Genomic DNA, 26,077 nt, shown 5'->3' with positions numbered 1-26,077 from the left:
ATTTTTCCTTTTCCTTACACGAGTTTCTGTTAAGTAATGTATATATATATTCTTTTTAATTTCCCCTAAACATCCGAGCAAGCTGCGTTTAGCTCAAGGCTGATCCGATTTATGAACGATAATTTTGGCCAGCCGTTCTCTCGCTCCCTTCCTCTGCGCTCGGAGGTTCACTTAGGGACTGTAACAAATTTCCGAACCAAACACTCCTGTCAATCAAATGTTAATAAATGTCTTGCCTTGTGACCAACTGATACCAAAATGTGGTAATTCATGCTTTTACATGAGACACATTCTCTATTAAAATGTCAAGTCATATTCAATATTTTAACTCTTGTATGACGAAATGGGGTCCAACCGACCCCACACATGTTAAACCTGTGATTTTCCATAGACCTCTATGTTTGCCTCAGTCCTCGCATGCACAAGGGTTAAATAACGTTAATGTTAAATATTATGTTTTCTTCAATAGCTTCCATATTATTTGCCACATGGACAAGAAATCAATGTGTAATTGTGCTAAACTGTATATATGAGGCACATGCGTTTTTTATTCTATTTTAACAAAATTTTTATTTTTACCTTTTTTTTAGTTAAAATTTAGTATTTCTCTTCAATAGTCTCTAGGTCAATGTGATCTATTGAGTGAAAAATCAGTGTGAAATTGTTCTAGATCTACAACTCTAGATCTATAATCCTACACTCTTCCTCTTTAGGTCCAAAAATAACTTCAGTTTTGTTTCTTTCTGTTCAGCTGCAGAAAGTTTTGGCACATATATCTGTTTACATATATCTGTTTTAACCATCTATTCAGTGACTGGAGGGGTTCAAAGTCACCCGGTGGCATGGTAATGGAGAGCTGTGTATTGACAGGGAATAAAAAGGGTCAAATCTAATAAAAATGAGTGTACCTCATCTGTACAGACTGGTAGAACAATTTCACACCGATTTTGACTCAATAGGAGGAGGGCACCAGAACACGGCTGGCTGAAATTATCGTTCATAAATCAGATCAACCTTGAGTTAAACATCATTTGCTCAGCGGATATTGGAATATCCAAATCCAACTCGAAACTAATTTCACTGCAGTCAGTAACAATAAAACCACCGGGATAACGTTTGTTTTGGTCTGTGGCCTGTAAAGAATGCACCGAGCAACTACACCTAAACGCCCCACAACGTCTGACATAGTGACGTTGGTTTCAAAGTTCTATTGACCAATAGTCTAGGAGCTGGACATAGAAGGCAGCTCTCCTCATTAACATAACGATGCACACAGAAAAGTAAAAACAGGAGAAGAGGCAATGACAAAAGAACGAGGGCTTGTATAAAGAGAAGACAAAACTTTTCTTACTTTTCTTGACAAAAACGTATCCTTAGGGAAAAATATATGCATTACTTGATGGAAACTCGTGTAAGGAAAAGGAAAAACTAAATATATATTTATGCTTTTATTTCTTATGTCAGTCTTTTCAAGACCCTAATTGGGACTTGTTTAACCCTAGAGGTCTATGGAAAATGAGTTTAAACGTGTGTGGGGTCGATTGGACACCATTTCGACATACAAGAGTTAAGTTTTTAAGTCAGATCCTACATCTTTTTTTCTATCTCTTCTTCTCTCCGTTCAATGTCCTCATTGGCCAAAATTACAATCTGGTAAATCAGCTGATACAAAAGCTTATGTCAGGTTTTCATCCCTTGAAAGAAAAAAAAAAAGACTTGATGCTTTAATGTTTGAGTAAGTCTAATGAACACTCTGCTCGATGTCTGTCAGCCAGGGTTGTAATTACGTTTGTCACTTCCTAGCACGGTGCATATCTTAGCAACCTGCCACAAAGATGGAGGTTCACTTGAATATTTATCTATAAAAATAAAAATAGTGGGGAGGTTGGTGCTACACTGAAAGCAAAGTTGTGTTTTTTTTTTTTTTTTTATAAATCTGACCAGCACGTGCTCCCACGCATTCCTTGCAGGACTTCAAACTTTTTCCCAGATGGCTCTCTGACATGAACGTGGGGAAGTATTATAATTACTGTTCTAATTATGTTCTAATTAATCAAATTAAGCACATGATTTTTTTGACCACTCCACCCACCGAACTCCCACTGCTTTTACAGGAATAGAAACATTTGCATACAGTATATGCTGTGATTGTTTTGGGTAGCACTGCTCATGTAGGCTCGCTCTCCGGATAAAATGTACATTAAGAACAGAACATGCAGCAAATCTGAGGTGAAAATTAAAGTTCTATTTCTATTATGAGCTGTAGGCGGAGTAATATCACTCTTTGTATAATCTCCATCTTTGTTTAACTTTGCTCTGCTCAAGTGAATTTTCATTTCTTCTAGCACGATGCAGAGCTTGCAAACGTAGCCTGACATTTAATCCTTTCTTTCCCAGGATGCAACTCGGTTGTCACTGATAAGACTTCCATGTTAAGCGAAACTAAACAACAGACTGGATTATTCAGATGTTTCTGTAACAAAACAGACCACGACTCGAGTGGGCTACGTTCCCCAATAACAGCACTTTAGTAGTCGCATCCTTCATAGGCACAAACTTCAATGTGCTTTATTGGGACTGTATCATATACCTAAAACAAAGTTATTGTGCATAATCAACCTGAGTCGATGGTTTTGATTCATGGCACCCTCTCTGTATGATGAGGGTGCCATCATACAGTGAGGGTCCCTTCGTATATGTTCCACCAATACGAAGGGAAACGTAGCCCTCGCTAGTGTCCCACCATGTCATTGCCATGCTCCCTGTTCGCCTCCATGATATTACATTTCACTAATCAGGTCTCATCTTAGAAATGAAATAATGCTGTCATTTCCCTCCACAGTTCCCACTGTGGAGGGAAATGACAGTCGTTTAGAGCTCCAGTCTCGTTGCGGTGACATATGGCGTCTTCTGCGGCTCCATCCGTTTCCGTTGAGTACCTGCTTGTTCTTCGTCGGACGACTTATCCAGGCGACTGAGACTAAAATGGGATTCTTAATTAAGTGCTCAACAGGAAACATCATGAGCTACAAACTACGTTGTTGCTTTTTTCTCTTCCTCTAAAAGACAATCAAGTGGGGATAGTTACAAGACAGAAATTGTTGTCTGAGACCGGTGATTTAATTTTGTCGTCTTTTTGATGCACAAACACACACTTAGAAACACGAATTCTCTCTGGATCACCCCAAGAAAGCTTTGTCTCAATCAGAACTACACACCAAGGCCACTTGTTCCTTTAATCTGCCTTTATCTATTATGCAGAACAGCTGATTCAGTGTGCCTTAGTGTGCTTCTGCCTCAGAAAGCGATGCATTATGCACTGAGACGCATCCCAGATGGATGAGGCGCTCCAGGCTCCACGTGTCTGAGGAGGTGGTCAGTGGGGGAATCTGGTGGATTCCTGACGCATACTCCAAGAAACTGCCACGGTGTTTGCCACAGGTGTGTGTGTGTGTGTGCGCAGGGTCTGTGAGCGGACGAGAGAGTGTAAATGTATGCGTGCTGATGTGTTGGCCGAAAGCTGACCTATGCGTGGTGGAAGGGTCGACAAAGTTAAGAGAGCAATCCTGACAAAGGCATGACCTTGCTGCCGATCCGCGGGCTCCAGAACGGACAAATACTCATACAACACTTATGAACTGAGCAGTCTTTATGCTAAAACACAGAGAAATGCAGCTGAAAAGGAAATAAATTATAGCTTTTAGCATTTAAAGGAACAATTAAAGATTTAAATGTTCGTGAAAGGACTGGGTTTTTCATTATAGGTTAGTTTTATTTCATTTAACCATTTTATCTAACTCAGCGATGTTTAAATGAGATTTTAGTATGAATTTGCTATTTTTACTAGTATTATTACTTACATATTTTCTTGTTTTAGTTTAGTTTCTATTAGTTGCAATAGTAGTTTTAGTTTTTGGTTAACTTTGGTTTATTTTTATGCACAGAATTAAAAAAAGTCGGAGTATTGTGATTATGTATACATTGATATGGTCATGAAAACTGAACAGAAGATACAATTTTTAAAAAACATACTTATTGTTGAACAACCGACTCTCAGGAATTTGGATGTGATGCCAACATAAATATCCGTCAGTCCAAGTGGGGTTAAATCTACAGCCAATTTCACATCTCAGTATTGATAAAAACATGTTGCCTGAATCAAACTTGCCAAAATCACTAACCAAGACACAAAATAATGAGTTGCGTTACCATCCAGAAACACTCAGAACTACTCCTTACATTGTACATTTTTTTACTTTTACAGCAAAATATGAAGGATAGCAAAATTACTGGATTTTGATTTGTTTTTTTAGCAAAATTATACTACTTGGAAATGGGTTCTGAGCAACGACCATCACGCCGCCATTTGATGTTATAACTGGAAAAAAAACCAGTAAACTTAATGCACTGACTGCAGTAAACAATCTATTTATTGTCAATATAATTTCCAAACATAGATGTCTTCAAATACACCCATACCTGTCAAATTTAGGATCTGAGAATATAGGAGATGTCTCTGTCCGGCGCTACTGTCATAGGAGACAGGAGTAAAACTAACCTAAGAGCCGTGGGCGGAGGAGGGATATATATGGAAAAATACTAATAAGGGAACAGGGTGAGAAAGGGGTGTAAGAAACCGTACTTGTCCTTATGAATACACCATCCATCCTGTGATGGAACTGAACCCGGTTCATCATTATGATGGGAGAGAGAGAAACTCTCTTCCCTGAGTTAAGGTACAGAAACTGCTTTCTGATCCGGACCCCGCTCACTATCCACCGGCTTCCTGAGCTAACACGGAGCACATTAGCTTCCTGAGCTAACACGGAGCACATTAGCTTCCTGAGCTAACACGGAGCACATTAGCTTCCTGAGCTAACACGGAGCACATTAGCTTCCTGAGCTAACACGGTGCACATTATTTGTGGATATTTGAATGGATATTGAGTGGATATTTATACAGCATACAAGTGAAAGATAAGCGGTATCACCAACGTAACCCAGAGTTGCTAACACGACGTTAGCTAGTCAGTTGTCTCATAGAAAAGTACCGCTTACCGTTCTTTATACAACTTCAAATGCCGAACAGTTGGAAGTTGTATTTCCGTCTGAGATCCTGGTCTTGCAATTGTTGAATGTTTCACTTCGGTTTTAGTTGGATATTTCATGATTGATGTACCCGAAAGAAATTACTCACTGCTTTGAGCGTTTTTTCGTCTCTCGTTTTTTATCTCTTTTTTTTTTCCCCCGTTATTTTAAAATCCTGTTAATTTGATTGGTTGTGCTGCAGCTTACGTACGTATACGTACATAGTGTGGGAAAACAGAAAAAAAGATGGTCTGCGCCAAAAAAAAAAGATGGTCTGCGCCTTTAATACGGAATGATTGAAATTAATTAATGCGGCCAGTTTATAAATACTATTTAAATTTTTTGACTTGAGTGAAATATCAAGTCTTTTCAAGTAAACAGCTTCACGTCAAGTCAAGTCAAGTCCCAAGTCAATGGTGTGAAAGTCAAAGTCAAGTCTGAGTCTTTGAGCATTTTTTCAAGTCTCAAGTCTGGATTTTTATGATCCAAGTCATGTGACTCGAGTCCCCACCTCTTGAAGCAACAAACATCAGGAAAATGAATTTGCTTAAACTATTAGAATAATGTCTCCAGTAAAGAGCTTCTTTTTTTAAAAATAAGTTTTGCAAATTTCTCTATAGCACAAAAATAACCTGAGCAAATACAAAAACCATCCAAACCACTTGCTTCCTTTGTAAACAAGTGGTTCCACCTCCTAAACCTGATTGCCAGCAACAACTGCCATTGAGCATTTGTGGTAAAATCTCTGTGGAGGAATATTGACTGACTCTTCTTTACAGAATAGTTTGGATTAAGCCACACTGAAAGGTTTTTAAGCATGAATGTTCTACTTCGGGCAACGAAATATTGTCCCGAAAATCTTGGAGATCATCAAGATATTTTAGACATTTGTGAGATGTACTTTATTGGGCGGTTTTGTCAACATTGGCTTTTTGTACGGATGCGGGGTTTTTTCTAGCCTCTTTCTTGTTGCTGAATTATTCCCCCAGTCTTAGAAATGACTTTATTTCTCATCAATTCTTAAATCTAAATTCCACAGTTGGCAAAGTTAAACTGAACTAGAAATGTGGATAATCAGTTAACTCGACCTGGTTGGTTTGGGACGCTCATCTTCTTATTGAGTAAAGATTTGTTTGTTCCTCATTAAAAGGAGGCAACTGTTTTTTTCACAGCACTGTAATTTCATTTATTTTTCCTCCTTCCTGATGAAATTTGTAACATTTAACCTTTTTTTTCCCACTGGCTCGCCATCAACAGAAATGAAGAGGTAATAATATGACAGGAACAGAAGCTGTTATGTTGCCTTTCTGTCGGGCTGCAGTTCTCCAAATGCCAGAGCGCAGCAGCGAGAAGGACTGCGGCGTCATTTCGTCATCCCCTTAAGTAAAAATCAATGAAGTAGCGAGAAAACGGAAAAGCTGAATTTCTGCTGGCTCAGGGGAGCAGAGAGGCAGACTCGGTTATTAAATCTCTTTTGATACAGAACTTTAATCTGGTCATGATGGAGAGCAGACATTGTGACGACTGTTTTATAGAGAAAATAGAGTTTATTAGAAGTAACCCTAAATTAACTATAACGTTTACTTTCAAGGTTACTGGGTTAAGAAAGCAGGAGATTATTGACTCTAAACATTTCTTATGTTAATTTTTTTTTTAAACTAACTGGAACTGTTAGCTTCATCCAAAACTGCCCCCTTTTGACTGACCTGTGATATGGCAGCATGTTTTTGTCTATTTTGGAAACTCCAAAATAGAATGAATGTCTGTTTCATATACTGAGAATAGACTCTCAAAATAGCAGCTGTACATGGAGCTTAATTGGGGCCATAAAGTTTCTTCAAGAGAGTTTGAAACTGAACAAAACAAAAAGAGTTGAACCTGAAGAAAAAATTAAACTGAAAAATGTTTTGAAACTCTAAGAAAAATGTTAAGCGACTCTTCAGACTTGAGGATTTCTTTTCTTCTTTTGAACAAACTTGGGCTGCCACCTTATTGTGGTGGAGGGGTTTGAGTGTCCCAATGATCCTAGGAGCTATGCTGTCCAGGGTTTCCCCCAGAAAACTTGCTAAGCCCGGTGGTCGGGGCGTCAAGGCAGTGTGTTTTTGTATTAAAAGATGTTAAGTTGACAGGAAATGTAAAAGTATTACTGTGTAATTATATGTTACGGGAAAACATCTCCAGTGAAATGTTATTTAAACCCACAACTAGTCTAAAAACAACAAATTTGCACGTCTGTTTAATCCAAATTAAGTCAGCAGCTCCATCAGGCCCCCAAGGGCTTCAAGGGCCCCATAAACGCTAATATTTTAAAACAGACCACAGATACATAAATGTAACATTTGTTTATTGAGATTATCAATGCTGTTAAATTTAATTCAGTTCTTTAGGCATACATAAGTTAAAAGATTTTAAATTTTTTAACATTTAAATACAAGATTTTAAGGAGCTGGCAAGTATACTTTGTAAAACTTCAAAGAACAATATTCATAGTTAGATTGTTTTGTTACCATAGCAACAATCTGATGCTGTGAGTTTAATCTTTGAATTTACAAATACAAATTAGTAAACTGCGATTATAACGTATTGCTTTTTAGTCTGGCCATTTAAGCTACTCCCTTCTGCCATATTTCACTAAATCTAACACAGAAGCCGTTAGAGGTGCTGATATTTTTAGGAACAAAAGGGGCCCCTAAATCAAATTCTGCTCCAGGCCTCATGCAGCCTTGGACCGGCTTTAGTAGCTCTTCCATTTCGTGTCTGTTGAGTTTTTAATAAGCGTCACAGAAACTATTTTGGTTGGTCGAGTTTATGGGACGAGTTTCTCAGATCTCCGTGTGGCCGCGTGCATTAACTCTAAGTAAACAACGCATTTGATATGGTTTGATGCATCGTGTAACCGGAAAAATAATACTATCCGGGATAGTAATACTAAGCGGAAGAAAATGGATGGATGGATGAATAAACTTTATGGCCCCAATTTAGCTCCATAGATGTAAAGCATTCATGAAGAAAATGGGGTTTTTTTCTTCCCTTTTCCATCAGTTGACAAGTGAATCTTATGTTGAATTGTTGGTTTTCCGTTTGTTTTTTTTTGAGAGTTCCTTGATATTTTTAGGGAACAAAGATCTTATTTTAAATATATTATTAAAAAGTTTAGTCGAGAAGAGTAGGGAGATATTTCTAGTATCGTCCGGCTTTAAAAAATATAGGGTTTGCAAATATTTGGAAGGTCATATCAAGAAAAAGAATTGGTGAATAATGAAAAGAAAACTGATTGACGAATTAATGGGATGGGTGTCTAATAAACAAATTGATAAAATAATGAATGGATAAATGAGAGAAAAAGGCAATTGAAGCGTGTAAATTAACATAAAAGTGGACGAGTAAAAAAAACAAATAAATTGATGAACAAAACTCACGTTTGAAATATGTTGCACCACTCAAGTTTTGCCACAGTTTGTTTTGTTGCAATATGTTTTATTCAAATTCATATCAAAAAGGGGAGGAATGGCTGGACCGGAGCTGGACACAGGAAAAATCCAAAGGAAAAACGTTTCAAAACAACGTGAACCAGAGTTAAGTTGTACAACAGCAGGCAAGTGGAAGCAGCACCGTTCAGAAAGATGGCAAACTGATCTCGAAGCAGGTGTTTTTACCGAAACCGTTGCATGCTGCTGCGCGGGTCTACAAAGCTAACCTGACTACAAACAAAGGTAGAAAAATAACATCAGGTATTATATTCTATCACAGACAGACGCTGGGTAAAACCAGAACTAGCTAAGCTAATCACATGTACGCAAATTAGCAAAGACAAAAACATGACAGTGCCCCCCAAAAAAACACTAAACCCCCAATCCTGCATTGATTTATTGTTTAGCTCCGGTGAATATTCATGGCTTTTGATAATACTAAGCTAGTTATGGAAAAAATTCCCATTTCTACCTTCGTGGAATCAAGCTAACAATCCCACTAACGTAAAGTTTTGAACATCAGTGTTCTTCGTTTGGCCCAAAAAAAAGAAGAAAAGAAGAAGACATTTTTGGTCTCTTTATTCGGCTTCGGATCAGTTAACCCCTTCACTAATTCGTACCCACATTTTACCACCACTAACAAACTACAGTAGAATCCTAAACGAGAACAGAAAAGTAGCAAGTATCCTTTAAGACGTATTGTTCTGTGACTGAATGTAGATTTACACAGCAGAATTTGTCTTTCTTGGTTGAAGTAGGAATCTTCTTTCTGCCAGCTGACCCTGCAGTGCGCAGCAACAACGTGGAAATGAGTAGCGCTGTGTTACACTACCCTCATAATCTTTAATATGACTGGGGATCGGCTACCAAACTATGTGGTGGAAAAGAGAAAGGTCTTCAGATCATCTGTTGCGTAAACTAGTACAAAAGGTTTCCAGTCAGGGGTTCGACGAATGGCTGCTAAAAAACGTCACATGGCTTCATTTTGTGCCTGAAAACACCTAAAAACAAAAAAGAGCGTCCAGAAGGACGATATTGTGAATGCGAGAAATAATCAGCAGCTGTTATCACATTTACAGCTCAAGTTAGCAGAGTTTCCTTAGACAGGCTTCCTATTTGTTTTCTACTTCAAAACTCCAAACTTCTCAAGTCTCAAATGAACATTGGAGTACAAAATATTTCCCAATATTTGAGTTGTATTTTCTGAACCATTGTGACACTATACAATGCTGAAGTTTGATTCTGATTTGGCAGCATGGTAAAGGGATATTTCTTGCTTTTCCTGAGATCTGAATACATTTAGATCAGCTATATTTTAGAATCTTGTCAAATTTGGACTATCCTAAATGCAGAGGCGTTGTTTGTGATCTACGATACATTCACTGCCTTTTAAGATTCTGAAATTTTAAATACTGTTTAGGAAACTTGCTTAGTGGACTTCACTTCTTCCATTTACAGTAGAGGAAATAATGGGTGCAAGAAGGAAATGCACACATTTCACTGTAAAAAAAAAAAAAAACAGCCAAAAAAAGCTTCTCCAGATGGAACATATTCTCCCAGACTACAGCAGCAATATTTTCACAATAGTCTCTGTTGATGTCAGTCAGCTTTTCTTGGAATGAGGCTCAGAAATGTGGCCGTACAATTTTTGATTGAACTGATGGATTTTTATTCAGTTTCTGATGCCCAAAACTGGTAACCATTTCCTGTTTTTCCTGACGCCTCCTCACCACATGAACCTCTGTGTGGTCAGGGTCAAGGGCCAGGAGAAGCTCTTGGTGAGAAACAGGTAAATGGTGGCGACGTTCACGACCGTGTACAGCAGGAACTCGCCGACTAGCCGTGAAAAGGGTGAGAGAGGCATGTGGAGACGGTACATCAGGTACGGGATGATGAAGTACCTGAACTCCAGGAGCTCCTGGGGAATTGTGGCTAAGACGAGACAGGTCAGGTAGGCCAGGCTCATGAAGAAAGAGCGGGACTTTAAGGTCTCCAGGAAGTTCCACCCGGTGAAAATGTAAACCGGGACGAGCAGGAAGCGGACCAGCTTGTGCCTCTGGTAGATGTTTTTCCAGATGTAGAAGGGGAAATGGCGGTTATCAGCCAGGAGGTACTTGTGGACGTAAGTGAATTTCCAAACCAGAAACAAGGAGACAATGGTGAGAAAAGAGAAGAACACAGGATGCTTCTTCAGGGCGTTGCTGAAGCGGAGAGTTCGGTGGAGGCACAGCGACACCGGGAGAGAGAACAAGTAGGTGAAGCAGAAAAAGTAAAAGACCTGAGGGAAGTGGAAGCAGGCTTGGTGGCTCTGCCTGTCACCCACCACTATCCCTTCGTTCAACAACATGAACAGCAGGAAACCCGCTGCCACCACGGCGTAAGGCCAGGTCACTTGTATCACCGCCTTCACGGTTTCAGGCGAGGTGAAGAAATCCAACGAGAACGTAATCACTTTCTTCACTCCTAGAGACGAAAGTGGCACCCGGACGGTGGAGAGTCTCTCGTCCTTCTTCTTCGCGTACTCCACCCTCCAGACGTCGTCCATCTTGGCAGCCACCACGGCGCCGGCGCAAAACGCCACCCAGACGATGTTGGTCTGGCGGAAGAGCACGGCGCAGACGCCGAGCAGCGCCGAGGCCTTGTGGCAGCCGTACAGTGTCATGAGGTACGCAAAGAGGATGAAGAAGGTGGATCCGGCGTCGGTGTAGTAGAGGAAGGTAAAGAAGTAAAGCACGGGGAAGGTGGACAGAGACACTGTGCAGAGGATTCGCCGAAGCATCAACCGTGTCTGAAGAAGAGGTAACATGGCATTAGAGGAAAAAATGGCAACCTTTCCCTTCCCCCTCCTTCCCTCATTGTGGTGAGGCAGCCTTACCTTGTCCCTGTGGTGCAGCTTGCTCATGAGCAGGTACAGCAGGTAGAAGTTCCCGCAGTTAAAGAGCACGTTGGTGAAGCGCAGCATGGCCGTGGAACACGCCATGCTACCCGTCAATTTGGCGAGCCACGCCATCGGCTTAATGATGCCCACTGAGACGAGGTAGAGGCCAGGGAGGGTGGTGATCATGGGGTCCCACTGACGACACCGGAGACGAACATCATCAGCATCATAGATCTCGCAATTCAAGGAGCTTTCTTTTAAATCATCATCTGGTTCTGGCTGTCCTAAACTTATGTCGCCTCCTTGAGGGAGCCCCATGCAGTTAACAGCAAAATTATTTAACCAACCGCTTTGAAGCAGTTGGCTATGACTTATGAGTTTTAGGGCCGGACTAAGACAAAAAAAAAAAAAATACATGTAAATACGAGAAAAAGTTGTATTACGAGAAAAAAGTCTTACGAGAATTAAATCGTAATATTACTCGAATAAAGTTGTACAAGAGTAAGTTAAAAAGAATATTACAAAGTAGAAACAATATTAGAATAAACTAATTTTACCAGAATAAGTTATAATAGTACGGATTAGCCGTATGTCATTATAAGTCGTAATAATACAAGAATAAGCTCATATTACTAGAACAGTCAAAATGATATTATGAGAATAAAGTTGCAATAACAAGAAAAACGTCATATGACAATAAGGTCGAAATAATACAAGAACAAACTGATAGCATTACCAGAATAATGTCACAAAATTAGAGTCCTGAAGTCATTTTGTGATGGCTTCTAAACAAAGAATGAATTGATCTTGTGAAGTTTTATTTTGGTATTGGTTTTAAATGCTGGTGTGTTAATCTTTTAATAAATCAGCATCAACTTAGTAGTACTTTAAAACAATTGTCCAACGACTGAGTCTACTTCAAGAAAAAAAAAGGACCACAGAGTATACGAGCTGGTCACATCAACTTTTGTTTTTAACAACTTTTTTCTTCTAAATTTCTTACTTTTCTTCTGGTAAAATTGTGTCTTTATTCTGTTAATATTATGACTTTACATTTGTAATATAACTTTTTTGGAATTACTTCATATAGAAAAAAAACAAAACAGTCTGGCCCTACTGCTCCATCGTAGTTGCCGGTCCTATCTGTTCTTCCATATAGAATCCATTTTATTAGTAATATTTGCTGCTTTCATCGATTTTAAGTAGTAATAACAAAAATACATTTTGGAACATCCTAGTCAAAGGTTGGACTTAAATCCAATCTGGATGCTGTAGCGTGACCTTTAACAGGCTGGCAATGCCTAAAAACACTACAGTGTGGTTGAATAAAAACAATTCTGCAAATAAGAAAGGTCAAACAATGATTGCCAGCTATTGGAAATGCTTCAAGACAGATTTTGCGACCAACCAGATATTATATGTAAGGGGCAGTGACTTGATGATGATGATGATGATGATGATATGACCAGCTGTATTTCCCTTAAGCTGTAGTTTGCATTTCCTGGCATAAATATGTAGATGTGACTAAATAGATTAAAAAAAAAAAACGTGTGTGGGGTGTTGTGCTGGACAGATATAAACGGTGTTTAAAACTATATATCTCAGCAAACACCACAACACACCGTCTAGTTCAGAAGCCCTTAACTGTCGAGATGACACGGTGTTCCCATTGACTCCCATTGGGGGTGACGGTTTTAAACCGTTAAAGCGTATTTCACGCTGCTTTATCCCGCCCCCTTGTGGTCATCTTAAGAAACAAAGTCTTGCATCGTGCTCTGCCCTGGGAAATCCTCCATTTAAAATATCCAGAGGGGGGCGTGGCAGCTAGATGTTTATTAAAACAGGATATTTTCTTTGTCGCACACATGGCGCTTTTGGGAATCTGAATTTACTCGTGAGCTCATGATATGAGGTTTAAAAAGATTTAGCACATGTGAGCTCAGTTCACAACCTCTGCTAATGCCTTTATACATGTCTGCTATTGAGATTTAAGCCTCCACAAGCTGTCATGTTATTCTGGTCAAATAATAAAAAGCCCTGCTGTTGGTTCTAGCCTTAATCCGTTACACAGTGATGGACCCATCCACAAACGGACGGTTACCTCTTTGAATTTCCCCACGCAGTATCTCTGAGCCTGCGGGACGTGGAAGATCTCGTCCATGTAGGGATCCCGCTGTACCCTCGTCATTTTGGAGAACAGCAGGCAAGACACCAAGAAGTTGACGCTGCATAGAGCTGAGAATATGTAGCTCTCGATTTTCTCCATGTCACTGTTTTACAACGACACACGACTAAACAGTCAATTTGGTCAAACACTAACTATTAGACTCGTGTATACAGCGCATAGCGACCGCACTCTTGGATTAAAGCTGATACATTCCCCAAATTCAGAGAGAAAATGGCTGAAATTGACACAAAAATAAAGAAAAACCGAGGAGTTTGGATTTCCAACAGCTGGATATCCGCCTTAGAATCGACCTCGGGTGGAAACACTTTTACAACCAGAGGTTCCTACTACCTTGCGCTTAGCTCAACGTCGACGCCACATTGTGAGTGGATACAGTGCTATTTTACGTAAAATTAGAGTGGTATAACTTCAGCATAAACCAACGTAAAAAGTAATTATTCAAAGACTGACTAAAGTAAAAGTAAAATAACATTTGGTATAAACGCTATACCATCTGGCTAACTTGTAAAAATTACGAATGCTATCGCATAGATACAAATAAATAAATCTGTGTGAAAATTATGGGAAAATAAAATGTATAACAAAAACAAAATCACAAGTTCAGACAAAGCAAAAAGTTTCAAATCCATTTTTTTTTCTTTGATAATAAAGCTTTGTAAACCACTACAGTATCTCTATTTGAACAATGTAAAGTAATAGTGATATTTATAGTCAGTATGTCAATTTTGGTTTGAAAAAAAAAAACTTCATTCAGTGCAAAAAATTGTTCTCAATTTATTGAATACAGAATATTCTTATTCAACTAGAAGAACATATTTTTCAGTAAAACTATTCCTGTATATGTTTTTTTAAAAGGTAACATAATTCTACAATATCTGCAATATTTTGTTTCTTTTATTCATTTATTGTCTTTGCCACATACATCTGCAAAAACTGTTACATTATAACACCAATAAATACATACAAAATATTTAGAAAGGCATACATGTCCAATTCAATTCAAAATTAGGTAACATGCAGTTTAAATAACGTAACTAAATGGAATGCAGTGGCTATGGTTGGGATGCATTTTAAGGACACTGAATTTCTGTTGCTTTGAGATATTTATTTGAAAACTGTGCTCATTTTTATCGAAATGATTTAAAATAATCTCTACTAAAATAATCACATTTTTATTTTTATTTTTATTCCGGCGACACTCGTGTTTCTTTATTCATGTAACCACTCACAATATGGCGGACGAGCTCACCAGTCGTTACTACATGGCATTAACATTAAGCAAGTGCGGCGTCTACTACACGTTTGTAGTACCACACACTTAAAATACACAGTTATATAAAAATATCAATACGCATTTTATGTTGTATAATTTATTGTTGACTTTACTAAATATGTTTATGCAATATATTTCATAGGTGTGTTCTGCTCACGATATTTTGTTCCGAGCTGTGTTACTGTATTATGGTTCCCCCTTCATGTGTCTAACGTAAAGAAGCGTAGTGCCTTTTCGGTAAGCAGATAAAAAATTGTTCAATTCGTGCACATATATGAATTTTCAGCATGAAACTTACGCAAACACTGGAGCTTTACCCCAACACCAGGGTGACGCAGATGCTTTTTAAAAGCGTGAAAAATGCAGCAGAACTGAGACAGAAAGCGGTGGAGGGAAAAATAAACGGTGCCCTCATCAACCCGACAATTGTGAGCCACTTTTATATTGTTGTTGTTTTTAATTCTGTCAATATATTCAACTTATGCTATTTGAAAAAGTATTACTGTCTCGTCTTTGTTCATACGTAAGGGTCTGGGACGTAAAATCCAACTTTGTGTGCATTTACAGCTGGTGGATCCTTTCCAAGTGCTCGTGGCTGCCAATAAAGCTTTTCATCTACACTCCATTGGAAACATGAAGACCAGAAGTCTCAACTCGGAAATAATTTTCAGCTTGTCACCGACAAACAATGTGCGTACGTTTTAACTGAAATGTCAAACCACGGAACTTGTTCAAATTTTGTCACGTCTCAACCCCATATACCAATACAATTCAATAGAAGTTTATGGACCAACACGTTGCACATTGTTGTAAAAGTGGTCTGTAAACCATCAGTTGATTACACTGTTTAGTTGTAATGAAATGCAACAAAATCTGTTAGATCGTTTTTCAGTCTTTGTTTAACGTCTTTATCGATGCAGATCTCAGAGGCCTTCAAAAGATTTGGGCTCTCCGACAAAGACGACTCGGTCCTAGTGGTGATTGTTCACGGCAAAGACGAGCTGCAGGCCGTGGCGGACATCACGGCCATGGTGGACGGTCAGCAGCTTCCAGTGGATCAGGTTTCCTCACTGTCAGACTTGGAAAAGATCAGAAAGGTAATTATCTAATATATATGGATCTCAGCGTATTTTAACGAGAGGTCCAACAGAACCACAGTGCTGGTTCTGTTGGACCTCAGTGCAGCTTTCGACACTGTTGACCACGACATTTTACTGAATCGACTGGAGACTTGGGTCGGACTCTCCGGTCCAGTGCTCAACTGGTTTGAATCTTACATAAAGAACAGGGATTTCTTTGTTTCAATCGGAAACTTCTCATCAGAGAGGTCAAAGGTCACATGTGGGATACCCCAAGGTTCAATCCTAGGACCCCTTCTTTTCAATATTTATATGCTCCCACTGGCTAAGGTTATAACAGGAAATAGGATTAGCTGCCACAATTATGCAGATGATACACAGCTCTACATCACGATGTCACCAGGTGACTCTGATCCCATCCAAGAACAGATCAATGTGTGGATGTGCCAAAACCTTCTCCAGCTGAACAGAAACAAAACTGAAGTTATTATCTTTGGACTCAAAGAGGAGCGAACCACAATCAATGCACAGCTTCAGTTATTACAACTAAAAACCAGCGATCAGGCCCGAAACCTGGGAGTAGTGATGGACTCTGACCTGAACCTTCAGAGCCACATTAAGACAGTCACAAAGTCGGCCTTCTATCACCTGAAGAACATCTCCAGGATTAGAAGACTTATGTCTCAGCACGATCTAGAGAAACTCATCCATGCGTTTATCTTTAGCCGCATTGATTACTGCAACAGCGTCTTCACAGGTCTGACTAATAAATCAATCAAACAGCTGCAGCTGATCCAGAACGCTGCTGCTCTCACTAAAACCAGAAGATGGAGCACATAACACCAGTTTTAAAGTCCCTACACTGGCCCCCTGTAGCTCAGAGAATAAACTTTAAAATACTGTTGTTAGTTTATAAATCACTGAACGGTTTAGCACCACAATACCTTAAAGATCTGTTATTGTTGTACCAACCGTCTAGACCCCTCAGATCTTCTGGTTCTGGTCTGCTCTGCATCCCCAGAACCAGAACCAAACGAGGAGAAGCAGCATTCTGCAGCTTCTATGCACCACAGATTTGGAACAAACTTCCAGAAAACTATAAAACTGCTGAAACACTGGGTGCTTTTAAATCTCAACTCAAAACCCACCTGTTTAGAGTTGCTTATGGCTAAATTAGGGTTAGAGTGCGGGTTTTGATGTCTTCCATGTTTTTATGTCTTTAATGTTTTTAATTTCTTTTTATTTCTTTTCTACGTTTTAATGATGTAAAGCACCCCGGAAAACGTCCCAGTTAAATGACGTTTAACTAAAGTTCTACGGGGTTTAGAGTCCCAGTTGACGGCGTTTCAACTAAAAACCAAGAGGTTGGAGTCCTTGTCAAACGGTGTTTTTGACTAAAGTCCCTGAGGGTTAGAATCCCAGTTAAACGATGTTTAACTGAAGTCCTAAAGTGGTGCGGGTTTTAATGTTTTTATTTTTTATTTATTTTTTTAATCTCTTTCTCACTGTTTATTTAATGTCGCATGCTGTTTTTATTTTAATTATGTAAAGCACTTTTAAATGCCTTGCTGCTGAAATGTGCTATACAAATAAAATTTGATTGATTGATTGACCAATTGGATTTAGAGCATAAATCGGAACATGTCTGTCAAATGAATTACGTTTACAGCTATGAATGCTTTATATACACACTTAAAAGGTGCATAAGTAGTATTTTGGCTCTTTTAATGATGCATTAATCACAAATTGGATGCACAGTCTTGGATTTATTGTGCGTAATGCTAGCCTCGAGATTGTACCTTTGTCAGAGCAGCTCTTGCTTATTATTTTAGCCGGAAAATGCTACAGTATGTCCTGAACGTATTTGCTCCTTTTTGTCTCCGTTACAGCTGTACAAAGTCACGCCTCGGGAGGAGACATGCGGCAGTCTGCTAGATGCAGTCGTGTGTAGAATGGCCATAAAAGACGTCATGTAGCTCTTGAAGACACAAGAGCAACACGTGATTGAAAATCTGTTCTTTTCATCTCAAAAATGTATTTAGGATTATTTTAATATTTTTAATACAGTTTATGACTGTGTTCTCTCCTGGGTTCAGTAAATTATGTCACAGTTCACTAGTTTTTATTCAGTACTTGAGCCTGTTTTCTGGAACCAGTTTGGGGGGAAATTAAAATAGAAAATCATAAGAATTTATGCTTTCTAGTCTTTCTTTCCTCTTTTTGAACTGTTTTGAGATTACAGTCATGTGTTACATTTGGTTGAAACTTTTTAACATCCCTTAAGAATATTTATTTTCCTTTCATGTTTATTTGACAAGTACATTTTGATGTTTGTAATGATATATAGCTCAACGTGACTCACTTTCGATGTACAAAAAGAAAAATGAATCTATCTTTACTTACTTACATCTGTCTATTTTTTTTTTCTCCACTGCTTCCATATTTAAAGGTTATAGCTGCCGGATCACGCACACCAATTGAGCCGGCTCTCTTACATTTCCGAAAGCCAAATAAAGTTAAAAAAAATTCAGAAATTGTAGATTTATTTTGAATCTTGCATTTATAGACTTTGTATTCGGCAACAGAATTACTCCACAAAGGCTAAAAACTACTGTCTTTGTATTTTGAACTTGCTTGAAGCCCGAATGTCTAGAAAAATCTCTTTATTTTTTCCAGTTTCAGTGGCTTTCAAATGGTCTTTGACTAGTGATTTGTGCTGGTACTCAGTAAAAAGTCATTTCATTAACAATGTAATAACTTTAACCAAGCTAATTTAGTCATTGACTACATCTGTTATAAATGTATGGTGCTGGTTTTCAGTGTTAGTTCCAAGAAAAAATGTGAAGGAACGCTTTCAGATTTATCCAAAATCACATCGGAGCGTTTTAGTCTGGAAAGTTGGCCAGCTCGTCTTTCCCGACGTTCCCTCCGCTGAGGATGCACACGACGGTCTTCCCCTCCAGGTCGGGTATCTTGTCGTTGACGAGCGCGGCGAAGGCAGCGGAACCCGACGGCTCGACCACCAACCCGGCTCGGTAGAGGGCGGAGACGGCCGCCTTGATCTCATCGTCGCTCACCAGGACGATCTGATCCACGTAGAGCTGACACAGGTCAAAGGGTAGCCGGCCTGTGGAGCAGAGCAGCGCCGCAGTTACGGCATCACATCGAACGCATCGTCTGGCGACTGGCTCAAGGTTTCTACCTAGTCTAGAGTTGGATCTTAGTGTTTTCCTGGTCTGGTTAGAGACATGGAAGGAGAAAATAGGAAGATGGAAAAATGTTTGCATTTCCAGCTTTGATCTTTATCCAGTCATCTAAATAATGTCTGTCTTTCTGCTGTTCCTGATTTATTTTTCCTTTCCTCCTTTTGTAGTTTTCTACTTCATTTTGTCCGTCCATCTGTCCACCATTGCATTACTTTTCCTTCATTCTTCGGTCTTGCTTTTTGTTCTTTCACTACTTTCCTCCTTTCCCTTTTTGTGTCTTTCCTTCTTTTTGTTCCTCCCACCCTTGTCTCCTTCATCCTTGTTCCTTCCTTCTTTTGCTGTATCAGTTGTTTATTCCTTTTCTTGTGTTTGTTCTTTCCTTATGTCATTTGCATGTTTCTCTTTTCTTTCTTCATTTCATTTCTTTCTCCCTTCTACATTCCATTTCCCTTCTTCCATATCTTATTTCCTTCCTTCCTTTTCTGTTTTTTTTCTGTTGATTTTCTTTTTTTCTCTCTTGTATTTTTCTATTTTCTCTCAACTTCCTTTTATCTCTCTTTCTTTCTTCCTTCTGTCTTTTTTACTTCCTCGTGTGCCAGTTCCTCCTTTGTTTTGTTTTTTATTTTTACTCTTGTGTCCTTCCTTCTCTCCTGTAGTACTTCCTCCTTTGCTTCCAGTCTTTTCTCCCTTTTTATTTATCCACCCACCCGATAATGAGGCTAAACAATTGGTAAAATCTGGAAAAGTCTAGAGTTTTACATGAGAAATATATTTGAACCCTACTGGTTGGACCAAATTTTATTTAGGAGTCTTGAACTAAAGTGGGGCTGAATATACATGCGCGCTCCACCGATCAGAGGCTTCATGGATTAAAAACCATGGATTTTATTTCAAGGTATCTAGTTCAATGGGGTTAAGAAAGAATGCACTACTTTAGGTTGACTAGAAAATAAAATCTCTTTAAAATGCCAGAAGTTTTTGGGTGTAAAATGGCTAAACTTGATAAGTCCATGTGATGTGAATACCTTTGGAAAGGGTAACGTTTTCACAATCAGTAGCTACATGCTAGCATAGAGGAGGACGAACCTGCAGAAGGAGGTGCAAGGCCAGAGGCGATGCTGTGTGTATCCATCCACACCGGCTTCTTCTCAATAAAGCTTTGGTACATCGTACAAGCTGGTGGAAAACACACACACACGCACACACTTGGTATAATCAAGCTCTACGCTGATGATCTGTTTCCACATTTGGGCGGCTGTTTTTAAGCTTCACCTCCTTCTGGTTCCACACCATAGACCCTGGTTGTGTCGCACCCCGAGAGCTTGATGGCAGCAGCAACCCCGGCGAGCAGGCCGCCCCCACCGCAGCACACCACCACCACGTCCGGGTCCGGCACCGCCTCCAGCACCTCCAGGCCCAGGCTGCGCACGCACAGATTCTCATTTTAGGAATGAGAATCTGTTGAAAACCATTTCCTTCCACCTCGCCTGTGTTTGCCACTCTGTGAAATGTTCTTGCTAAATTGAAATAAATGTAGAGGGTTAGGGGGGAAAAAAATGTCAAGGTTTTGTTAGGAGAACCTGGCGTGTCCGGCTATTAGATCCAGGTCGTTGTAGGAGTGCAAGAAGGTCATGTTGTCCTCCTGAATGCACCGGTTCACCGCACTCATCAGAGAGGAGGTGGGAACTCGTTCTACTTCCACCCCAAAAGTCTGAGGAGTAAAATCAGAAATAGATCCCTTTACAATCTTTATAACGGTCAGGTATGATGGAACATTTCATTTATCTTTGTTTTTCAGTCTGACCTGGATAAGGGTGGCCCTGGACTCAGGGGCTGTTTCTGGCATAACCACCTTCCCCTTGGAGCCGTAGTGTTTTGAGGCGTAGGCGAAGGACTTCCCGTAGTTCCCCGCTGACATGGTAACAAAATGGCCACCGCTCGGTCTTCTGGAGAACTGATTGGCCACTCCTCTGATTTTAAAGGACCCTGTCAATCAGAAACAAGGAATAGCAAGGTGGGGTTTATACATGTGGGATCAAGAGAGTGCAGCTCCCCCACTGACCAGTTTTCTGCATGTTTTCCAGCTTGATGTGGACGTTGCAGCTGACGCTCAATGGCAGCGTGGTCTGGCACCAGGGGATTATGGGGGTGTTGATGACACCCAGGGGGCTACTCCTCACCGTCTCCCTGGCTTCTCTCAGTAGATCCAGGGTGACGGCGTCTGTAGACACGTCATTCATCTGCAGAACCAACAAAAACATGTGTAACGTACTTTAAAAAATTCAACCTGGTATTATTTAACCTTACCCATTTACTTTTCCTTTAAAAGACGAAGTACAAATAATTTGAATGAATGGAAAATATATGACATCTGTGTCTTGAAAAAGTATTCAGTGTATTAATTGTATTGCTGCTCTCCCATAAAGGCTTTTGTATAACATAATTATATGATTTTATCTGTATCATTGTACTGCATTTGAAGTTATCTTACATTTTATGACAGATATTTTGAGGTTTTTAGTATTTTTATTTCTGTGTTAGTAATTGGCCGTGTATTATATATTATTTTTCCTTTTATTTTTATTTCCTCACATTTATCCTCGATAAATGATTTTATTGGTCTATTTTTATTTTATTTACTTTGACCATTTCCAGGGTGGGATGTACTTAGTGTTATGCTTGATTGCATGGAAAGTGCAAATAAACCCTGGTTGACTGATACATTATAAACTTATTTGTGAAAAAATGTTGCAAATATAAAAAACTTATTGTTCTGGATACTTTCAAACAATGAATCCAAGACAGAAATTGATTTACAGATCTCACTTTGAAAAGTAAGACACCTAACATAAGCAAATACTTTGCACAATAAGGTCGGCCTACTTTACACTTACCTTATTGCTAATATTAGTTGCTATTTCGTTCTGCAAACGATATGTCTCGAGGTAAGTATGGACGTTGGACGGTGTTTGTTTTTCTTTTTTTTTCTCCCCCGGTCCCTGTTGTGCCTGTTCTGACCGGAACTAAGAAGTCGGACGTAATTTTGCGAGGGACCTGAACATGTTGAAAGGCGTTAGCTCGCATTTTTATAGTTACCCAAGTTTTAAATGAATAAAGTTGTAAATATAAAGTATTATATTTGTAGGAAACGACATGGGGCTTGTAAGACACGTCGTGTGCGCCATGTCGGGTGGAGTTGACAGCTCTGTGGCAGCTCTACTATTAAAGAGAAGAGGTGAGACATTCTTGGGAAACTAAACTGTTTAAAACACCACCTCAGTTACCCCAAAGTAGCCGTGTGTTTGTTTCCTGGCTGCAAACTCAGCAGAAATTCGTCTGTTGTTGATAAATGTGCTTCTTAAAGTGCTGACAGTTGTGGGTCTCTGCCACTCGAAGGCTACAATGTGACCGGGGTGTTCATGAAGAATTGGGACTCCCTGGATGAGAGTGGAGTCTGCAGCACAGAGAGGGATTGTGACGACGCCTACAGAGTGTGCCAGACTCTGGACATCCCCTTCCACCAGGTGTCCTATGTCAAAGAATACTGGCACGACGTATTTAGGTACTCCACTTGTCATTAAATGAAACCATTTGCAGCTAATGCGACCTATGTTCCTGAGTTACAGTTGTCCCCAATGTATTTGCAGCAACCTGCTGAAGGAATACGAAAAGGGCAGGACGCCAAACCCCGATATACTCTGCAACAAACACATCAAATTCAACCATTTCCACAAGTACGCCATCCACACTTTAGGTATGTATGCTTTTAGAATAACATATTCATGAATCTTTATGGCTTCTAACATGTGTCTGCTGTCAAATAAGTGAGCAGCATATCAAAAACCGGCATAAAAACCTGCTAATTTCTAGAATACAGGCTTTCAGTTACAAAAGGCCTATATTCTATTAAAACTTCAACTAGGGAGATAATAAGGTGTATTATTTCTAAACCACTATTACGTGCTCTTACTTACATAATCACAAGTAAAATTAAGATGTTAATAAGACTCATTATTTGAAAGTCCAGTTTATTTGTTTTGAGCTTTGTTTTTTAGTTTTTTATTTTGTTTAATTTATATTTTCACCGTGGTGGCGGTGTAAATGCTTAATAATAACTAAAAGTGTTATCTTGTTTGTATTAAGCCAATGCAGTTTTTGGCAATGTTAGATCATTTTTATTCTATATATAGAGTCCTAATATCCTGCTGAAATACCCAGTGAGGATCCATTTTCTCCTTACTGATCCAATAGGTTTTCACAAAGACCTTGTTCTGATTGGCTGAAAACCTGCATCATTTGCTTTTGCGCGCAAACTGGTGCGCTTTGCTTTTGTTTCAGGTGCTGACGCCATGGCAACAGGTCATTACGCTAGGACATCCCAGGAAGATGAGGAAGTTTTCCAGCAGTCGCACACGACCCGACCCACCACACTGTTCAGGGATCGATTCGAGATCAGAAATCGTAAGCGTTCGGCTCCGTTTTTAGTCCAACCCGTCTTTCTTTCCAGCACATTTGTTCTTATCCAACGCGCTGTAACTCTCCTGTAATCTTTTTGTTTTGTTTTGTTTTTCCTCTCCTGGTTTTCTTCCCTTCAGCCGTGAAGCTGTGCAAAGGAGCCGACCTGGCCAAAGACCAGACCTTCTTCCTCAGCCAGATTTCGCAGGACGCCTTACGGCAAACCCTCTTCCCACTCGCCGGACTCACCAAGGAGTTTGTGAAAAAGATGGCTGCTGAAGCAGGGTTTCACCACGTGTTAAGAAAGAAAGAGGTAGAAGAAAAAAAAGACGTGTCCAATAAGTCATTGAGCTCTACTTGTTACACTCAGTCTGAACCTTAAGACCTCTATTCTTACAGAGCATGGGCATTTGCTTCATTGGAGAGAGACATTTTGAAAACTTCATTTTAGAGGTGAGATGCAGGCCTTTTTTTCTTCCTTTGTTTTGTTCTCTGTCTCTGATTTCTAACATCTGTTTGGTGAAAAAGTGATAATCTGCCACAGTTTTGTTCTGCCTGTCAGTATCTGGAGCCTAAACCTGGGAACTTTGTGTCTATTGAGGACGGGGCTGTGAAAGGAACGCATAAAGGTCTGATTATCATAGTCATTATTGCAAAGCCTTTGGTTTAAAAATGTCTTAGTGTTCTTGTCTCCTGCTTGTGGTTCTTCTACAGGTTGGTTTACACTGACCCTCGGCCAGAGGGCGAAGATAGGTGGCCAGAAGGATGCCTGGTTTGTGGTCGATAAAGACATTGTCACCGGCGATGTGTTTGTGGTGAGAACATCTTTTTTTTTTTTTTCCACCTCAGTTTTAAGGAATTGTACTCAGATTTTATGTGATGGCCCTGCAGCTGGATGATATGGCTGAAAAATGTATCACAATATAAGTGTTTTGTTGCTAGGTGACCCAAATAGTGAATAAGTTGGATGACGCTGCCAGCATTTCTTTGCTAGACGTGAGAGGTTGAGAAGCTAAAGTCTTTCCTCTCTCTACATCCCCCAGAATGCCATGCGTTTCTGTATCAGTATTCAGTGAAATTATTGAATATCCTATTAAATGTATTGCCTATTGATTTTGATCAATCACAATGTATATACTTATTGATTTATTATCCAGCCCTAGTTAGACCAAAACGAAACGGTACAAAATCATTGTAAACTTTTATAAAGATAAATCTATATGCCAGGGTATGTAGTTTGGTAAGGTATTTCTTACCAAATGGAAGCAGCTGATTGGTGTCTCCAAATCTCAAATAATGCTTAAACTAAATCGACCCAAAATCCCAAATTAATTTGTTTTCTAACCATACAGCCAGGCAGAGATTTAAAGAGGAGTGGCAAAAGCAAATGAGGTGGATTAGCAGTTATATTTATGTTATCGGCCACAACAGCAGTATTAATGTTGGCCAAAATGTTCATATTGGTGCATCGCCACAAAAACGCCTATTAAGCCCCTCCTGTTTCAGGCTCCGACCACCAATCACCCGGCTCTCTTCCGTGACACGGTGCGGACCGACCGCTTCCACTGGATCGCCTCGGACCCGCCCGCGGAGCTGGTCAGGACCCAGATGATGGATTGCCACTTCCGCTTCATCCACCAGATGGCGCTCAGTGAGTCTGGCCGCCTGAGCAACAGAAGGTGACGGCAAAGCGACGCAGATTCACTCTGAACTTTTCTTGCCCTGTAGTTCCCTGCACCGTGACTCTGAACATGGACGGTTCGGTGTGGATTTCTCTCTCTCAGCTGGCCAGAGCGCTGACGCCCGGACAGGTATCGAGTCCAAGACGTTCCCCCCACCAGTGTTGATTTTATGAGGATAGGTCTTTAACTCCAGTCGCTGCCTCTGTCCCTCCCTCAGTTTGCAGTTCTCTACAAAGGCGATGAATGCCTGGGCAGCGGCAAGATCATCCAGCTGGGGCCCAGCGAATTCACGCTGCAGAAGGGACGCGAAAGGCTAGTGGCGAGCCGACAGCAGAACGACGAGCCGATCCCCGATCCAGCCGGCTGAGATCAGAGATCAGCGCTCCGAGTGCGGCCATCTTGGATCTGCATGTCTGGTACATTAGGCAGCACAAGGAAATGATTATAGTGATTTTACTCAACCTTTCGGTCTCAACTGTGTTTATTATACAAGGATAAAACAGTCGGAGGAAAAGGTTAAGTTTTGCTGCTAGGTGCTTTGATAAATCTTCTGTATCCTAACATCAAAATGGAGACTTTATTGTAATAAGATGGTTTACAGAGGAAAAATAATAGATTTCTAGACCATACGCTACTACTGACTTCTAAAAGCACACAGACGGTCCAGTTTATATTTATTCTGAAACTGTATAATCTTGTGTAAATGTATTAAAACTGTGTAAAGTTATTTTTATAAAAGAATCAAGAAGGAACCACGA

General features: G+C 39.9%; 4 protein-coding genes across 6 annotated transcripts; 2 read left to right on the top strand and 2 right to left on the bottom strand.

Annotated features, from left to right (window-relative positions):
- Positions 1 to 9,120: 9,120 nt before the first annotated feature.
- alg10 (ALG10 alpha-1,2-mannosyltransferase) lies at positions 9,121 to 13,927 on the bottom strand. The gene is made up of 3 exons (XM_008401167.3): positions 13,538 to 13,927; positions 11,434 to 11,631; positions 9,121 to 11,346 (listed from the first exon to the last, which is right to left on the bottom strand). The coding sequence occupies exons 1-3, from the start codon at positions 13,700 to 13,702 to the stop codon at positions 10,285 to 10,287; spliced, it is 1,425 nt and encodes a 474-aa protein (XP_008399389.1). The 5' UTR covers positions 13,703 to 13,927; the 3' UTR covers positions 9,121 to 10,284.
- A 997-nt stretch (positions 13,928 to 14,924) lies between these two features.
- On the top strand, positions 14,925 to 18,378 carry tprkb (Tp53rk binding protein). The gene is made up of 4 exons (XM_008401166.3): positions 14,925 to 15,325; positions 15,465 to 15,587; positions 15,818 to 15,994; positions 17,866 to 18,378. The coding sequence occupies exons 1-4, from the start codon at positions 15,185 to 15,187 to the stop codon at positions 17,950 to 17,952; spliced, it is 528 nt and encodes a 175-aa protein (XP_008399388.1). The 5' UTR covers positions 14,925 to 15,184; the 3' UTR covers positions 17,953 to 18,378.
- Positions 18,379 to 18,622: 244 nt separating this feature from the next.
- Positions 18,623 to 22,206, bottom strand: srr (serine racemase). Of its 2 annotated transcripts, XM_008401163.3 has the most exons (7): positions 22,077 to 22,206; positions 21,245 to 21,422; positions 20,987 to 21,168; positions 20,763 to 20,893; positions 20,455 to 20,603; positions 20,269 to 20,358; positions 18,623 to 19,103 (listed from the first exon to the last, which is right to left on the bottom strand). In XM_008401163.3, exons 2-7 carry the CDS (start codon positions 21,420 to 21,422, stop codon positions 18,862 to 18,864), a joined length of 972 nt encoding a protein of 323 aa, XP_008399385.1. In that variant the 5' UTR covers positions 22,077 to 22,206; the 3' UTR covers positions 18,623 to 18,861. The 2 variants fall into 2 exon arrangements, with proteins under 2 accessions (XP_008399385.1, XP_017158376.1); XM_017302887.2 differs by lacking the exon at positions 22,077 to 22,206 and having other exon boundaries at positions 21,245 to 21,531.
- On the top strand, positions 22,206 to 26,077 carry trmu (tRNA 5-methylaminomethyl-2-thiouridylate methyltransferase). 2 transcript variants are annotated; one of them, XM_008401164.3, is made up of 11 exons: positions 22,206 to 22,417; positions 22,579 to 22,744; positions 22,830 to 22,936; positions 23,521 to 23,643; positions 23,778 to 23,950; positions 24,037 to 24,090; positions 24,200 to 24,266; positions 24,352 to 24,452; positions 25,144 to 25,288; positions 25,366 to 25,448; positions 25,537 to 26,077. In XM_008401164.3, the coding sequence occupies exons 1-11, from the start codon at positions 22,336 to 22,338 to the stop codon at positions 25,684 to 25,686; spliced, it is 1,251 nt and encodes a 416-aa protein (XP_008399386.1). In that variant the 5' UTR covers positions 22,206 to 22,335; the 3' UTR covers positions 25,687 to 26,077. The 2 variants fall into 2 exon arrangements, with proteins under 2 accessions (XP_008399386.1, XP_008399387.1); XM_008401165.3 differs by having other exon boundaries at positions 22,293 to 22,417; positions 22,547 to 22,744.

The sequence above is a fragment of the Poecilia reticulata genome, chromosome 23 (assembly GCF_904066995.2).
Source record: "Poecilia reticulata chromosome 23, P_reticulata-male-v2, whole genome shotgun sequence".
Lineage (NCBI taxonomy): Eukaryota > Metazoa > Chordata > Actinopteri > Cyprinodontiformes > Poeciliidae > Poecilia > Poecilia reticulata.
The sequence above is the reverse complement of the archived record's forward strand: the minus strand, read 5'-3'. Positions and strand labels throughout refer to the sequence as shown.

Coding starts and splice junctions, on each gene's coding strand:
- alg10 (XM_008401167.3), bottom strand. CDS start 13,702: ATGGAGAAAATCGAGAGCTACATATTCTCAGCTCTATGCAGCGTCAAC. Junction 11,632..13,537: donor GCGTGGGGAAATTCAAAGAG/GTAACCGTCCGT, acceptor CGGTGTCGTCAG/TGGGACCCCATGATCACCAC. Junction 11,347..11,433: donor AGCTGCACCACAGGGACAAG/GTAAGGCTGCCT, acceptor CCTCTTCTTCAG/ACACGGTTGATGCTTCGGCG.
- tprkb (XM_008401166.3), top strand. CDS start 15,185: ATGAAACTTACGCAAACACTGGAGCTTTACCCCAACACCAGGGTGACG. Junction 15,326..15,464: donor CCCTCATCAACCCGACAATT/GTGAGCCACTTT, acceptor GTGCATTTACAG/CTGGTGGATCCTTTCCAAGT. Junction 15,995..17,865: donor ACTTGGAAAAGATCAGAAAG/GTAATTATCTAA, acceptor TCTCCGTTACAG/CTGTACAAAGTCACGCCTCG.
- srr (XM_017302887.2), bottom strand. CDS start 21,443: ATGTTTTTGTTGGTTCTGCAGATGAATGACGTGTCTACAGACGCCGTC. Junction 20,604..20,762: donor CTAATAGCCGGACACGCCAG/GTTCTCCTAACA, acceptor GTGCGTGCGCAG/CCTGGGCCTGGAGGTGCTGG. Junction 19,104..20,268: donor CCTTGCACCTCCTTCTGCAG/GTTCGTCCTCCT, acceptor TCTGCTCCACAG/GCCGGCTACCCTTTGACCTG.
- trmu (XM_008401164.3), top strand. CDS start 22,336: ATGGGGCTTGTAAGACACGTCGTGTGCGCCATGTCGGGTGGAGTTGAC. Junction 22,418..22,578: donor TCTACTATTAAAGAGAAGAG/GTGAGACATTCT, acceptor TGCCACTCGAAG/GCTACAATGTGACCGGGGTG. Junction 22,745..22,829: donor TACTGGCACGACGTATTTAG/GTACTCCACTTG, acceptor ATGTATTTGCAG/CAACCTGCTGAAGGAATACG.